Genomic DNA, 18133 nt, shown 5'->3' with positions numbered 1-18133 from the left:
ATTTAAAAATCCCTCAGTATAAAAAATGATTTTCAGTTTCTATGCAATTACCAGATCAAAATTCATTGCAATCAGTGCACCTCACTTGTTTTCCTTCAAACTCTGGTTGTTTTCTACAGCACACCTTTCTATCCAGATGTTCTGTGGTCAGTGTACAAAATAAGCCTGAAAACACTTTTCTGCTGAAGTACTAAGCACAGCTGCAGAACCATTGGTATGTCTTATGACCTTACAGAGGTGTCACACAAAGTCACCAGTATAAGCAACTATAAATAAAGCATAGAACAAGAATTCATAGCAGTAAGACCACTGAACTATTTCCCAAAGGCTGCTGAACAAGAACTTGGGTCACAAAAAATGTACTGGGTGACATTCATCTTTGGCCTGATCTGAAGCAACAATTTCAGAGTTGAACTTACCTCAATATACTTCCCAGTGCCCTAATCTTTCCCCAAATAACATTTTTAATTAAAAAAATTATTTTCCACTAGGTTCTTTGAAATTAAATAATTTTAATAAGCTGATAAAAATTGTTTACTGATTATAAAATAAATTTAAAAATCAATGCCATGGTATATGTGTACCATAAAAATGCATATACTTTGCATTTTCTTAGGTGCTATCATCACATCATACTTCTGTCTTGAGGTACTATCTCATTTTTCAGTGGCCTGTTCCTAATTTTTACTAAAACCTGTATCCCACTGAACTGTGAATTGTGAAATAAGGAATAAAATTTTCAACTAAAGCTTTATTTAGAAATTGTAGTAAACAAGACAGGCTTACTCTCACCAAAAAAAATACAATTTTGGAGCTTTTATGTTATCCAGACTCAAAGACACACATAGTAAAACAAAAGCTGCTACAATGAAACCCTGATCTCAAAACACTGAGTCAATCCCCCTGTCAGAGCAGCAGAGCGCATGGGTCTAATCAACTGAATGCTATTTTAGCTACCAATGACAAAAGTAAGATATTGCCTATTCAGCTGTTTTGCAAAGTAGACATGCTCAGGTTTTTTTTTTCCAGAGCAATTTGTAATCATCAGGCACACAGGGAGACTTTATTAACAAAGTGATTTTCAAAACACCAGCAGGAGCCCTCTCTCTATTAACCCCAATAAATTAAGTGTGTGTGGCACATTCCACCTTAATCAAAAGAACACTCCCCAAAACATAAATACATTCCTTTTATTCAGCATTTCTAGTGATAAGTCATGACACCATTCAGTACTGGTTTTCTCCATAGTGTGAGTACATCAGTACAGAAGCAGCTCTTCAAGCTCCCCCATACAAAAACTACTCTTAAAACTAGAAACTACACATATAAGATATTTTTTTAGGCTATCTCCTTGAAGCAAGACTCTCAAATCTCTGCTCTTTGGGAATCATTTACCACTGATTCCAGTAGATATAGGACCACCTAACTGGTCTATATGTAGAATTACTTTTCCAAATAAGCAAAAATGACAGGTCTTAAATGATCAGTATATGGCTGCCAAGATCTAGTCAATGTATGTTACTTGCTACTGTCCATTGTCCTTCAGCTCTGAATATATCTTTCCTCCCTAAACTCTGGTGACCTGTTAATGGAGAGATAATTTTTTAAGCTTTCTTAGTCTATAAGCAGGTTTCACATTCTACTTGGCATTTAAAGAAAGTTTAGACAAAATTTAGTACACACTGTTATGGACAAACCACCTCCACCATAACCTTTTCTCAATAAAATCCTTTTTTTCTCTTGCATTAATGTGTTGAAGTCTACCCTTCAACGATTTTTTAATTAAATATTGTGGATTTTTAAAAAAATATATTCCAAAGAATAGTTGGGAATGTGTAACTGCACAAAAGTTCTGCTAATGTTCTGGCCTTTGTGCTTTGTCCTCCATGATGGTTATATCTCTATGGTCACATGTGACAATTCATTCATATTTTGTTCCCTAGAACACACTCTTATGGGATTTTTCCGTTGTACATGTACCCATTCATGATTACAGCAGCAGCAGCATCTCAAGGTAACATCTGAAAAAGATTTTCATGAGATAGAACTTGAAAAAATTAGTTCAAGCCAATGTTTTCCATTGCCACAGTGTTCCTGAGTGGCATCTATGTGTTTATTTGGCAGTAAGTTTTTACATAATGGTGACTCTCTGTAGTTTATGGAAATTGGATTTGTTCTTTAAATTCTTGTAAAAGGTAAGATGGAAGAAAAAGAGATGGGAAGAATTATACAGAATGAATGAATAATAACAAAATATTTATTAAAAAATAATTATAGATGCTGTAAGATGAGTTTATCAGCAGGGAAGAAGTACAAGAGAAAAAAATTAGTGTCAGGAAAAATGGATTGTGAAAGAAGGGGAAGAGAAACCACATCTGAAACAGAATTTTGTCACTGCTGAAGCACTGTGAACAACAGTGACCATTTGTAATCCCAGAGTGGATTGCTGTAAATGCCTCTGCCTCTCAGTACATTGTGTGGCTTGTAACTGTGTTCAAACAGCAAACCTCAGGCCTCATCCTGCCCTAAAATTTCACCAATATACAGGTGCATGTACTTGGGAAGAGCTCTGTATGCAACGTGGAAATAAATAATACAAATGTTTTATTTTTTATTTTTAGTGTACAGATTTGGCTAGCTAAAAATCGAAATATTAGCTACCTGTATATCTGTACTCTCAGATTCTATTAATGAAAGCACACAGTAAGTGCCTTATACCTAATATTAAAAGCTGTGCTTCAAATTCTAATTGTGTACTGGGGCTATAGCTGGTCCTAACAAATTACTTGGTAAAAAAGGCAATTGAATTATAAAAGTCTAAACCAAATAACATGGCAAAGACTTACCATTTTATTATTGAATTTTTATTCAATATTCTTATTACCATTTTATAGAATCACATTCAGTTACAATCTGATTCTAAGTGTAGAGATACTTTTATGTTAATCCCTAAAATATCTGCAGAGTTTTATGGCTAAGCCCTTATACTTTATACTATATGCACAAATTCTTTTCAAGCACAGGTCGAAGAACGGAGCAGTGGAAATGTAGGAACGAAGGGCTCCTGGAAGCAGTTACAAATGGGACAAATGACAAGGCATGGTGGGAGTGCAGCACAAGGCCTCTGCTCCATCGTGCACAGTTCCTTGCATTTCTCAATGGCAGTGTGGGAGCTTCGGGAGTATGCCTTCCCAGCCTTCCTTTTAGAGGAATAGAAATTATGCTAGCCTTAGTTTCAGAGCAGGTGGATGGGAGGGAACTCTGTGGGTGTTGAAGATCTTTTGGTCAATAATAAACAGACTAATTAATTTTAGTGTTTAAATAAGATTTGAGTTGTATCAGCTTTCCAAAGCAGCTCACAAGACACCTGTGCAGACAGAGTTTGCAGACAAAATTTGAGGATAGAGCTTGAGGCAAGAATTCAGGGTTGAAGAGACACGAGAAAGCCAAGACAGAACCATAAACTGCATATGTGGCTATTTGTAGGTTGCAGACAGAGGAAATGTGGAGCAGAGCTGTCCTGCCAGACTGCAGGCTCATTGAAACCTTCTCTCTGGTGCAACGTCTGCAGGGGCTCGTTCACATTACACAAAACACATCACATTCTGCCAGTGTCACCTTCCTGGAGGTAAAAGGGCTGGGTGGCCCTCCAGGAAATAGTTCCTGGGTTTTAATAGATGTTTGCTTTCTGACAAAGCCACGGCAGCTCAAGTTTAACTGTAAAATGAAGGACAATCTTAGAGCCACCCTATCCAGCTCCACTGAAGACATAAGATTTTGCTGTAGGCTTCTGGGAGAATCCTGACACTGTCCCTACTGATTGTTGCATTTAAAAAAACAAATTATCTAAGTGGGAAAAAATAGTTTAATAGCATTTATCTTATTACAGGTTTTCATGAAGTTAATTTTAAATATAAGTTCTTTATAATTTCCAGGCTTTCCTAAGGTTTTGCATTAGCATTCATCTTAGTGGCAAAGTTTAATTAATTGCATCGACAGTGATTTATTATTACTCTGCAAAATAATGTTTATTAAATTCTTTTCAATTACAAACACAGTTCTAAATCTTAGAAAAGCAAATGGCTTACATGGCTTATAAAAGGCCACAGCTGTTCAATGAAAATGTTAGATGACTATATTGAAAATCTCAATATTTTGAGAGCTTACTTTTTATTAAATACTAAATTAATTAAGTAGATTTGGGCCAAAATCTCTTAATGCTAGTACAGGATACCTATTTCTATTTCAAAAAACCAAAAGTATGTTGGTTTGGTTTTAAAGTTTTCCTTTAATTTGCTGTACAAGTACACCAACATTACAGCTGTGACTATGATTTAACTTTTATTTCTTGCCTGCATAAAAAGCTTCTGTGCATAAATTCTGACATCAGTAACAGAGAATATTTTGGTTCTAGGCCCTGGTATATGATACCACTTGAAATATCTGCCTTAGAAATACAAAAACACATAGATGAAGCATAGGCTTTCTCAAAGTGTCACTTTATTTTGATCACTAGCTGATCATTATTTCTTTATAATGGTTACATATTTTGCCAATATTTTACAATGGATTGTTATTTAATTTTTAAACCAAGTGACTATTTTTAATGATAGCGATGAGTAGATGAGTCTTGTTAATAATGACAGATTTCTCTGTATGAGCTATTTGTCTTTATTAGCCATCAAACTGAAGGTAGCCAACAATTACAGATTTGTCACACAAAGTAGAAAAATAACCTTGGATTTTAAGGCAGATTTAATTGCTTTAATTTCACTGTAATAACCCATGTGACAATCCAACCTTTTCATCATTAAATTCAGATAGCTTGAAATAAAAACTGTCAGAGGATTTTCAGACTTATAGATAAGAATTTCAATTCTGACACAGTTAAAAGGACAATTGATAAGGAAAATACTGTCATAATTAATATCATTTTCATTCAGTGAGTTTATAAAGCAAAGTAATCTTCTAAAAACAAGTTTAAACTTGTATTCTTTATTTTTAAAACCAGGTTATATAGTATGTTGAGTAAAAGGGAGATGATATTCACCTTAAGGTGCTGAATCATGGATATTTACAGATTGATTGAACATGAATAACTCACCTAAGTCCTTCAAAACATTAATTTTACCTGGCTTTTTTTCTGGACTCAAAAATTATTAATCCTAAATTCAAGCAATAGTCTAAATATCTGCATTGAAAAAAAAATTAAAAATATATTGAACACAAATCTTCAGACTGGAAAACAAAGACAAAACCCATTATGAATATTTAAAATGTGCAGTATTGTGGGGGTTTTTAATAAATATATATACATATAATCATATTCTATACTAGCAAGCAGCCAATTTCTTTTCTGTGAAAAGCAAAAAAATGGATAAAAAATGGAAACCTTCATAGCAGAAATGGCTTTCAGATATTTTTAATGCACAAAAGCTATCACTCTTCACCCTTTACCTGGTCATGCTTTGTATTTATAATAGACATAAAAATTAAATATGTCTAAGGTTTCAAGATATTATGATTCTGCTATATTCTCCGGAGGTTTCCTACAAGTACTTACAGATTACAGTCATGTTGTTTCTCAGTGACTTACAGTGTAAGCAGAATCCAATCATTGACAACAGCTTGCTGGACAAAAGATGGATTTTTGAGCAAGGTAAAAAATGTTACACTTGAACCCACTATGTTTAAAATAAATTAATTCAGTCATTTTCAAAATCCTAATATTCTTCTTTCCCATTTAAACATAGAACTGGTGATGGTTTTCAAGCGGAGGCCTCTAAGTAAATGAACCACTGAGAAATACATAGTTTGAGATATTTTCAACTTCGATAGGTAGCCACGATCCAAAATTTTAAAACATGGAAATACTAACCAGCTTTTTTTACCACCTCATCAGAAAGCCATTGAGTAGAAATAAATGACGGATCAACTAGATCTTGTTCAAAAGGATTTATGTTTTTTTTTCTATTCTTGCCAATATTTTCAAGGACAATTTGAAGAACAAACAACATCTTTGCTAAATTTGGGAAAAGTTACATTATAAAGCATAACTGATGCCTTTTCTATTTCCCTGAAGAATACTATACCCATCCATGACAAAAAACTGTGTCTGGTGAAAGCTAAATCATGTCCACAGCAACGTTCAGTTCCACTGGCATGAGCAGTCTATGGGCTCTTGAATGACATACAGGATTTCGGTGCCGTTTCCCGAGCAGCGCAGGGGCACAGTCACAACTCGTGTTCCAATTTCTCGACAACATTTACAGAATCTTAGATGGCTATCAATATTGACATTGAAAATTGTTGCAGATGGGCATTTTCCATCACACGAAGCCACATTTACCTATGAGTAAAATAGAAGAAAATAAGAATAAGAATTAAAACTATAAGTCTCAATTTTTATTATAAAAATATTACATTTCAAACTTCTTTGTGATTAAAACTCACTTTTACATTTGAAAAAGACTCTGGTCTTAAAAATTATTTCATCTTCTAAAATTCATTCATTCTAAGTTTAACTACATTCAAAATATTTTTAATTAAACTTTTCTTTATTGTTTAATCATGTGTTTTGTTTCAGCCTTGTGCTATGGATACCAAAATTTAATCCCCATTTACAAATTAATAACTTTGGAACAGCACAGCTGAATCCATGTCCTTTTCATGTTCACTGATAAAAAGTTAAATTCTTCTCAGTAAAATGAAGGGAAGTTTATCTTTATCCTTGAAAGGGAAAAGCATATCAGTGCAAAAGCTTTTCCCTTTCTTATTTTTACTGTTTGTGACTGAAGGCTGCATTATCACTCAAAGAAATATACCCAAAAAGTACATGCAGTAACAAACCAGCTAGGGCACAGACTATCAAGAAAATTACTTGTGCTCTTGACTTCATCAGAGCAAAGCTTTATCTCACTGTTACATTACATGAAGAATTTTCTTGGCTGATATGTTGACAGAAAAAAACCCACACTTTTTAATTAAACTTAACAGAGTTCAAATGCTGGGAAATCAAGGATGGCTATACAAGGTCTAGTTCTCTTTGTGACAGAAGAAATCTGATTTCATCTGCAGGTGGGCCATATGAAAGATGCTTTGAGCTACTCCCTTCCATGCCTGTGATAAAACCTCTCATACCCATACAAATTGGACAAAACGATTACTCTTATAATTTTGAAATTTCCTGAGATTTGGCAGACTTTTTCTTAAGCACTAGCAATCTCAGTTATTAATTATAAAATATTATCAAGCTCAGCCCTATCCAAAGTTTGACAGCAGTAGTCTGGCCAAGAACACACATGTAGTTCCCAGCCAGTCACATCAGATACCACCATTTGATGGGCCAAAATCACATGATGGAAAAAGAGTGCCAGTGGGGGAGCTGGAGAGGAGAGGAGAGGAGAAGGAGTTAATGGTACAAGGACATGAAAATCTGGAGGTATTTCTGTGGGAAGGATAAGGGAATCTGGACTGTGTAAAGAATGTTCAGCCACCGAGGAAATTGGAAACAAGGAGATACTGGGAAAAGGGGGCTCTAATAAAGGTGGGATGATGGCAGGTGTTTTTGGAAGGTGGGTAGAGAGGGAAGATAAAGAGTTTACAACAGAAAGATGAAAAGGAAGGCTTCATTTGATGTACTATTCAAGACATGATCTGGCCAACATTCTTGCTGCTCCTCTCTGAACATTTTCGTTCTGCAGAAACGTAGAGGGACCACAGCTGAACAGAGTCCTCTCTCATACTGCAGCACTGATTCATATAAGACACTAGAATGAGCTTGTTTCCACTGCCTATCCATTTGCTTAAATGCCATAGCTTTTACCCTTTTTGCAGGAGAGCAGAGCTTGTCATATAACTGGATGAAAGGGCAAGGATCTTTTCACCTGGCTTAAAAAAACCTATAAGGCTTGACTAAATCTTTCTTTTTAATATTCTTTATTTAGTACAAAATAAAGACAATACCATGTCTTTATTTTGTTGTATTACTGTCTTTTACCCTAGTTTTTTGAAGTAACACTGAAGCTCTCCAGACCCATCTCTTAACTATGGCAAATTACTCTAATTTCATTTATATATTTATACTCACTCATTATCAGTCCTTCTAAAACCAAATAAATACGCCAGGGACTCCTACAATTAAAATCTGAACATGTCACCATTGACCTTCTATCAGGATGGCTTTTAACATGTGATGACATTTTGCCTCTTCCCTAATGTCTGCTTAGGTTCTCCAAAGTAAACTTGCCAGAGGCCTTTTGGAAGTCTTAAGATACTTTGTCAATTTCTTCCCTTTCAAGTGCTACAGGAGGAGCACATTTGCTGCTCAGAAATTTCTTTGGGTCTGTAGATGGGGCCACACCAAAGCTGAGAAATTAGATGTTTTAAGCAGACCCATAAATAAATGATGCTAGGAATTTGTGATATGGAAACCCATGCTATGTGAGGGAGAAGACAGAGAGCATAAAGGTCTTCAAAGAGGAATGCAGCAGTTTCATCACATTTTAAGTTGAAACATTTCTGCTCCTCTTTTAGAGCAGGATATTATTTCATGCTAATGGGTCCAGTGCCATCATTAGCTAAAGTAATTATAGTCATTATTTTTAATTTGAAGCCTGGTGTTTCTCCAGGTAGGAGGGCTCAGTCTTTCAGTAATAGAAATAGCTACTTTTACTCCATTTATGGTAGGATAACGTTCCAATGCAGTCAAGGGTCTGCTTTGGAGAAAAAAGCAGCGTTTTTTGTTGCTTATTGTTAGCTGTAACCAACTTTCTAATGCTTGGCTTGGCATGCCATGGGCCCAGCACTGAAATTTTATGCTTACCGGACTTTGACTTATGCAGTCGTTTTTTCTTATGGTTGTCCTGATGGTCATTTTCTGGCAAATCCTTTCTTCCTTTTTGCCTGATAAAATACAAAAAATGCATACTGAATCAATACATCTGCTGTAGTGTATTTGCTTCTTTAAAAAATTAAAGATATTAACATAATTTAAATATTCATACTTTGTTTTCATTAATGTACACACAGAAATTATTACTTCCATAATTTTCTTTTCAAATATATTAATACATAGGTGCTGTGCAGTATTACTTATTTTTAGGTGGCACATATGAGCATCAAATGCCCCAAATAAGATATACACATTTTTTAAACATTAAACTATAAATATGCTTCATAATTTATAAAACTATAAACTATTATACTATGAATATGTTTTTAAATTGCACGTGTGGCAAGAGAAATATAAGCAATAGAAAACTTCAATTAGAAAAATGCATTAAGTAATTTTTATTAGTATTAGAATTAATTCTGTTTTATTGGGAATGTTGAATGCAAATAGGATTTTGATCCTGCCCTTTAAAAAATTATCAAAACTTAACACCTAAGAAGGCGAAGGTGTGAATGTGGTTACAATCTTCATGCTATTTTTCGTGACTAAAAATTATATATAATTATATTCTTTCAATGTATTTTTGAGAAATATGTCCTTTTAGGAAGATTTGAAAGAAAGACATGCATTTATTTGCTAAATATGGTGCACTTTTTATCACCAGATCTGAAGCATGTAGCACATGAGGTCAGCCTACAGATCTAGGATGAGGGAAATACTGAATTTTTATATTCAGTCTTGGAGATATTTATAGGAAGTTATGGGGTTTTGGTTTTTGTTTGTTTGTTTTTTTTTTTTTTTTTTTAAATAAAGCTGTACAATGAAAAGCCATTTTTTTAACATAGTAAATGTCATAATACAATACTGAAACAAGTAAACACGTAATTTTTCATGCTTCACTCTGCATCAGACCATTATTGCTATTTGTGTAACAGCAGTTATTTAGATCTCCTTATCTACTACCCTGAAAAATGATCAGTTTTGCTGTGTAACCATTCTGGACATACAGCACATAAAATAATAGGCACTATTCAGTAGTCTCTTGACCTTCCTTCAAGGTCAGGTGTACAGAAAAACAACTCTTCCATTCCCCAGAAGCTTGAGACCACTTTTATAATATAAATGATCTCTGAGTAACCAAGATATTCTGCAACCACAGCCCCATTAGGTACTGAAAATTTAAGTTGCCTGCAGAGTACAGCTAGATTTTAACAGGTGCATTAAAGAATCAAACAAAATTCTGTTACTGAACTAGCAGATCACTGTATGAGAGAAGTTGCTAGATTGTAACATCCCGCTTTTCCTTCCTCGGAAACACTTAAAAAATTTCTGTGATGTTTGAATCTGAAAGTGCTTGCCAGGTTATATGTAGACAGTGCAATCTTTGTACTGCTACAAGTCATATAGAGACGTATATCTAACATTTCAGCATATAGAGTGCAGATGCCTTATGAAAGCTCTGCTGCTATACTTTCCTCTCTCTAGCCTTGAACTGTAAAGATCTGCATTTCACTATCAGATGTGCTTTGTTTTCTCACTCCTTATTTGAGGAAGGAGTTTTTGTGACTCATCTATCCTAAAAAGCAAAGAATTATGAGTGTACTGCAACAATTCTCTAACATTCTGTAATATCTGGTACAAAAAGTGTGTATTGCTATGGGGTTGTAATTGTATGTGTTGTGTCCCCCTCCCCACCCCTGCCCTCCATACTTTTGTAACTCTGTAAAACTTATTATTTGTGACAAAGAAGAAATACAGCATAAATCCATATCTGCAAAGGTGAGACCAGACAGTAACACACACTATTGGTCTATTTTAAGGGAAAAAGACTTCTATCATTAAATTTAGAGACCTGGGATCAGATTTAGTACCTCTTGGTAACAGTTTTCAGAATTATGATTTTTTAAAGTAACATTTCTTATTAAAACTACCCTGTACAGTAATTTGTGATAAAACCAATTTCAACAATGAGCAGCAGGAATAACCAACAGCATATACCAGAAATGGATGAACCTAATTCTGACAGGTGCTGAGCAGTGAATCTTAACCAGGCTTTAGAAAACCACTGATCTGGGAGGCCAGCAGAGGATCAGCATCTCTCAGTATCAGGCCCAGAACCATTAACTGCATGGTAATATCCAGTAATGATGGCATCAGTGACACATATATCAAGCAGTGCTTACATTATTAAAAGAAAAAAAAAAAAAAGGAAAATACATTATTAAAAATAATACCTGGTTCACAATTAATACTATCAGTAGGCACTACTGGGCTAATGGCAAAGGGTAATAGACCCAATCCAGAACCTGGCAGAATCATTAGGAATAGAAGATTCTCATGAAATAAAAACATTTCTGTATAAATGATACTTCATTAATTCTTACACTGCCAACTGCTTTTTTTCTTTTAGCAAAAGATTATGAGCTTTCCTGTTAGTCTTCTACAATTTAGGAACTCTGCAGCTGCTTCAAGTCTCACTAAAGATGGCCTATACTTTATAGCTCTCCTGGTTAACACAAAACTGGAATGCTTACTTTTAAACCAAACTTTTGGAATTAGTCTGTCTATGGCAAGGTAAGAATTAAATATATGCACTCACTTTGCATGCATTAAATCAAGCTCTTTCAGAAAAGTTATTTGCTCCCATTAAAATCCCAATGTGTTGCAAGCTCTACTTATAAGTACTCTTATCTTAACTGCTTCACCACAGGGCACATGCTTTTAGTTAAAAATAAAACAAAATAAAAATAAAATAGCATCTAATTGTATGAATGATATCTGGCAGTTTTAGCAGCCACCTGAGCAAGTATTTCTGAAGTATAACAATGCCTTTCCGGAGGCCACAGAATATGGCCAAAATTATAAATCTTCGCAGATTTATTTTTTTCCACACAGTTTATCTCATGAGATAAAAGATTATGGATTAGTAAGATTTTAGTAAAATTCTGGTGTGCTACTCCTCTATGGTGATTCTCAATAATAAAACATATTCTGTTTCATTAAAATAACTTTAATTTTCCATGTTTTCGTTTCAATGGAACAACAATATTTGCAGTTTCCTTTCTAAGACTCACATAGCCTGGAAACTTTGTTTTGTTCTGCATTTTATGCATTTTATAAATATCACTACTTCCCCTTATTTCTCCAAATTACATTCAATATATTGCACTTCTGTTTTACATAATAACTGTGCAATATATGGTTATAAGTCTGCAAGTTGCTATTCAATAATATTATGTAAAGGTTTGTATACAAAAATTCCAAAGATGAATTTTCTTTTACTCTAATGTAGAACACAAAAAAGGCCAAAACAGAGAGTCAAGATTTTCTGTAATGTTGAACATGCCCTTGCTCTACAGAATTAGTTTTAAAAAACATAAACATATATATACACACACATATAATTATAAAAGTAGATAATAAAAATTATTCTACTCAAAACTGCAAAGAAAACTAGTTTGTTCTCAATCTATTTTGAAAATTGCATAAATTGTGAAACCTTTATATCAGTTTGAGTCACATTTAATCTTAATTTAAAGTTACACACAGAAACAGTGAATGCATTACCAGATATTAAAAGGCTGCTTTTATATAAGCATTGCTATCATCAGTATTTCTCTAATTTTTCCTCATTTGGGATTTATGAAAAAACATTCCAGTATTTTGAACCTAGAAACTACATGCTAGGGATACAGAATTAACTGCTAAGTTTGAAGATGCATTGCAAAATATCATTGAATCAAGAATCACTTTTAAGAGGAAAATTTTTGTCTTTTAAGGTGAAGACCATATAGGCACTATTTGAGAGCCAACTTAAGAGAATGTTTTAATTGAGACCGTTTTAATCTTCCATGGGTTATACTTGGAGAGATTTGATTATACTCCAGAACAATAATGTTAAAAATCACCAAGTCAGCAGCCAAATTAAGCAAGATCTTTTAAGAGTTGTTAGGTAACTACAACATTTTTACGAGATTTGTAGGGGGAACTGCATGCTTTTTCCCTCTTCATGTCCCAGCAACAGAGGTTAAAAAAATAAGCCCTCAAAACCAAAGCTAAACTAGCACATATTGCAGTTCTCATCACTTACAGGTCTTGCAGCAGCCATCATTATACGTCTGCACAATTCCTCCATTCTAGGAAAATAAAAGAAGAATATAGCAAAAAAAGTCTGGGCCCCATGCAAAGGGAAATTGTATCTCAACACATTCCACATTTTAAAGATGTCAAGCTAATACAAAGTAGCACCACTGAAATCAACAGAATTACACAGATATGTATCAGCTGAGGGTTTGTTTCACAAATTCTCTACAGCCTTTGAAACTGAAAATGAACTCATCACTGATGACAAGTTCAATTGTGTTCAGCTGGCATCTGATCTAGTTTCCTTTGAAGAATTCACTTAGTTTCTATAAGCATGTTTTTTATATAATCTATTACCATCTATTTCCCCACCATGGAGATTTATCAGGATAGTTTCAAAAATTCGTGTGAGTAGCCCAGATCTGCATATCAAGCAGACTACAGAAGGTAAATAGATGCTGTCTATTCCTGGTATTATCTTAGGATAACAACAAACAAAAGACAACTTCTATCTTTACTTTTCAGCTTCTATCTTTTTATGCAAGCGTATATTTTTTACCTCCTTACATTGAATAAGTTGTTCAAGAACTTCTTAAAAGAGCACTTAAACTGAGATATTCCTGAATTATCCCAAAATGCCTGTGACAAAAGTTTTCTTCTCAGCTACTGGCTCAAGCCTATGCTCTGCATCTCTCAAAAACAGGTCAGACTGATTCAGAAAGTCAATTTTAGGGCTCCATTCTTAAAAATATTAACCTAATAGATGGTGTCAGAATGGTTCCAAGGAAGAAACTGAAGCATTAACTCAAAGTAGTACAGGCATTATTTTTAAATAGAATACCTTCTTCTGGACTGGAAGAAATAGGAACTTTTTTAAACAACTGGAAGGGATAAGTAGGACTAGTACTAAATGCATAACCTGTAGTCAAGGCAGCAGTGGTACTTACCCTTTCTACATACATATTTACTATGATTTGTAGCTCATATTAAATATATAATATACTGCAAGTGTAAAATGTTATAAGTATTATAAATTTAGAGAATTATTAAATTAGAAATTAAACTGTAAACAATATGCAATCTTTGTTAAGAATACATTTTCTTCAAAGCAGTTTATATGGATATGCCACCTTTATACTTTGAAATATACGATGTAGGTAGATACCCTGGATATTTTTTTGTTAGGTTACACAAATTTTAGTTTAAGAGCTAATAAAATTTATATATATACTCGGTCATCTCCCTAATCATTGCACAACTTAAAGGCTTTTTAATATAGCTGACATTTATATGGATCATTTTTGGATTTATTGATCTGATTCATTTATTGTGTGTGTTCTATGAACTTGGCAAATTATTATTCCAAAATAAGGTAAGACATAGTGATAGCACTTTTTATGGTGGTATGTCAAACATGATTCCAATGCCACAATATTCTAAAAGCAGTCATCAACAATACCCAAGCCAAACTTTTACACTCCTCACAGATACTTTGTTAGTTTGAAAGAAAACAGGAGTATAGGAACTGACTGCAAATTGCTCGTTTACATGTTTTTACTTACCACTTTTTTTAATTTAAAGAAAGTGCATGAAGTTTGCCTGCATTGTGGAGTGTAAACCAAATTCCAGAGCAATTATTGTCACTTACCTTACTCAAAGTACAAACCTTTGTACACTCAGTGTCATTAAATGGGGGGCAGACAACACTTGACCCCAGTACAATAGCCCCTGCAGCGGTCTTTACACATTTGTAGTTGGTACAGTTGGAGGTCCAGGTGCTTCCTTCCTGAATATATAAAACAAAGCCTTTGTTAGGAAAGCCAAAACATTTCAGCTTTATCTCCAACCTGAAATGTCTATAAAAGTAGTGCACACATGCTGTAACACCTACTGGAGTGGAAACTCTGCTGCTGACCACCTGTAGGTGGCAAGAAAGAAAGACCATCCTCTAACTACCAGAGGCTACTCCTCCCTGGAGCCATGGCTCTACTTTCCATGCTGAGCATGCTGCTGAGCATGGGCACCCTACTGCAGCATGAAAGGACTTTGTGCCACTTCAGTAATTTCTTTTGCTCTGAAATGAATTGGAAGTGTGAACCAAGTCATGGCCACATCTAAATTTCTGTGCATGTGGATGCTGGAACACACCATGAAGAGCCTGAACCCCAGAACCTCAATTTGCACTTTACCTTCCTGTAGTAACCAGCAAGAAGAGAAGAGTGGCCCTCAGAAGAAGGAGACATACATGTCCTGATGCAGGCTTAGAAGATCTCAACACATCTAAATCATAGTACATACTGTAGAGTTACAATTTGAACCATGCTCTGTTGTTAGAGCATATCCAGCCTTAAATAAATGATGGTATTTGCAGATCTTTGCAGGAAATATTACAAGCTATAAGCCATTTACATGTGTGAAATGGCAGGTCTTTATAAAAACACACTCATTTCCAATCATACATCATAAACAGTCTCTAAGCATGTAACCAGCAATAAGGAGGCATGAAGCAAGAATGACAGCATGAGTTAACTAAGAAATGCCTGTCAGACTCCTTTGTTTCATTACTTCTTATCTCTGTTCAGAGACACCCACCTCATACAAAATCATTGTTCCATTCTCTGTATGAAAAGAGCAGGACACGTTTTGACATGTACCACAACAAGTCTGGTGACTGAAGGAAGGAATATATACTTGATGCTGGAAAGAAAGGAAAGGAAATAGACAAACTAGTACTTTTCAAACACACATTATATGGAAATTCTTTGGTTTCTGAAACTAAAAACACCAAGGAAAACAATGGATGGATGGATGGATGGATGGATGGATGGATGGATGGATGGACAGACAGTTAGATTTGTTTACATAGGTTGCTAGAAACTTCCTCTCAAAATAATTGTGTAGACACAAGATACACATCATCACTGCTAAATTCTCAAGTTCTTGATGAGTAAACAGGACTAGCAAAATTCTTCACTAAAACTTTTATCCTCATTGTGTAGTTGTGTTCACAAATTGCATCATTCCTATATTTTAAGAATACTCACTGCTTCACATTGCTGGGAGCAGTTCATCATTGTGAAATGCATGGCATTGTAGCCTGTGTTCTGATCTTTTTCTTGTAAACACTGTACAGTGTAACAAAGGTCTCCATCCAAGTACTGAATCACTGACTGTCCAGGATTCAGTACTGTGACCTCTTGGAAGATGCACACATCATCCTTCTCTAAAACCAAAAGAAATAGATGCTACCAGAGACGAAAAAAGAATCATGAAACAAATGAACAGAACCACTGGTAAGACAGAAGTAGGGCAAATTCCTATTCACTGAAAAAGTATTCTGTTTTTTAGATTTGATTGGTTTGTGGTTTTAGTTACCAAACAAGAGTGGGAGGAATGATAATTCAGTTTTAGAAAATGCTGCAAAATGCAAAACTGCCTAAAATTGATAGTGTTCCTACTATGGAAGTAAAAAAAGTCTGCTATTCTTCTTTTAAAAGTGTTCTAATATTTAACATTCAGCTACTCTGCACATCACAAAATGTAGCATTTTTGTCAATTAATCTACTCTGTCTGCAAGTACCTGTGGTCCAGTAATCTGTTCGAGCTGTACCATAACTATGTGCTTGGCTTTTGGAGGCAGTTCAGCCTGGGCTGCTGCCAGGACTGCAGCTTTCCTCTGCACCCCCATGCACAGTGCAGCTGAAATCTACTCTGCATGGGTAGCTGAGTGAGGGAAGGGAGCAGAGCTCTGATCTCGAGGGTGGCTACCTCCTCTTGTGCTGGCTGAACAGGTCTGTTGCTATGTGCAAGATGTTGTCTCATTAGTGTTGGAAGCAGACTAGGAGCAGCTGCCCTGCTCACACTCAGCTACCGTTCACAGCCTGTTTCTACTTGTCTCTCACCAGAGAGACTGTACCTGACTCTGAAAGCATGGGCAGTTCTACAACACTCCCACACTCTGCCAAAACAGACACAAAATGGACGGGATAGCAGGTAAAGCACCATATTCAGAAAAGAGAGCATCATTGCATAACTAGATAGACTCACATCAAATTAAGATAAAAGAGTGTTTACATTTGAGGAGGTGGCAATGACCTTAGTTCTACTTTCTTTGCACACCTTTTTAGCTAAAAAATAAAACACAACAATGAGGAATATAAAAAGTTACCACAAATGTAGTGAGTGCATCCACAAGCACTGGAAACACTGCTATCTATTTTTTTAACTTCTCCCTGAGTACAGAAAGATAAAAGTTTGCAAAGTCATGAACAATTAAATGTAGTGCTACACAGACAATTTTTCCCTTAAAATGTAAAATATTTCTTTCATCACTTCCACCCCTGGTTTCATAAAAGAGGAAAATTGCAATGTACTCAAGAAACAGTAGCATATTCAGAGTTATTCAGTGTATTTATCTCTTAAAACAGAAAACAGCACTTCATTTTCTGTAGAGATGCATAGAATAACAGTCAATAAACAGCATTTTTTTCCTGAGATGCAAAGTTATTTCTATAATAAATATATTAGCAAAAGATTGCTTCCTAAGGATTTTCTTCCGAAAGATAGGTGAAAGCTATTTAAATCTAAAATTCCTTAGTAGAATTTATGTTATGCTGTCTTCACATGAGGAAAAAACTTCAGGCATTCAGTATGGAAAATATGGTCACTATGGTATTAATGGGAGTTTGAACATTCACTCATAATTATTTTCCAGATCACAGTCCCTATTATGAAAAACTACGTGAGGAGCAAAATATTAATGACTTCTCATATCATCAAAATTCAAAAATGTTAAATCATTTTAATCAAAAGCATAAATGAATACAAAAATGACACATATCTTCAGATGATACATATAATCATATAGCTCATACCTCATTAATTATTTTAAATGTGAATTATTTATGTGGAAAGCCTTACTTGCATATTTTTTCATGTCAACACTGAACAGGATAAAATTACAGTTTTTTTGTTTTTTCTTTTTCCACCTTACAACACACAAATTGAAATTTCTCCAAGAAATGTTTGAGAACATTATGCAGACACTTGGAATTACATGCTTGAGCTGGGACTGGAGGGAAATCCCACCCTGTCCCTATTCACTCTTTGCCACTAACTGAAACAAGGAGTGTAAAAGACAGGAGTAAGACAGCTCAA

The 18133-nt window shown here is 34.8% G+C and overlaps 1 protein-coding gene across 1 annotated transcript in view; it reads right to left on the bottom strand.

Moving 5' to 3' along the window:
• Positions 1-6148: 6148 nt before the first annotated feature.
• Positions 6149-18133, bottom strand: part of OTOGL (otogelin like) — a 90059-nt gene continuing 78074 nt past the window's right edge. The window contains exons 52-58 of the mRNA XM_041409739.1: positions 17145-17208; positions 16021-16199; positions 15565-15673; positions 14643-14758; positions 12984-13029; positions 8825-8904; positions 6149-6349 (exon numbers count right to left, since the gene is read on the bottom strand). Coding sequence (XP_041265673.1) covers positions 6149-6349; positions 8825-8904; positions 12984-13029; positions 14643-14758; positions 15565-15673; positions 16021-16199; positions 17145-17208 — 795 coding nt within the window. The remainder of the gene's footprint in view (positions 6350-8824; positions 8905-12983; positions 13030-14642; positions 14759-15564; positions 15674-16020; positions 16200-17144; positions 17209-18133) is intronic.

The sequence above is a fragment of the Onychostruthus taczanowskii genome, unplaced genomic scaffold, assembly GCF_017590055.1.
Source record: "Onychostruthus taczanowskii isolate IOZ18803 unplaced genomic scaffold, ASM1759005v1 scaffold31, whole genome shotgun sequence".
NCBI lineage: Eukaryota > Metazoa > Chordata > Aves > Passeriformes > Passeridae > Onychostruthus > Onychostruthus taczanowskii.
The sequence above is the reverse complement of the archived record's forward strand: the minus strand, read 5'-3'. Positions and strand labels throughout refer to the sequence as shown.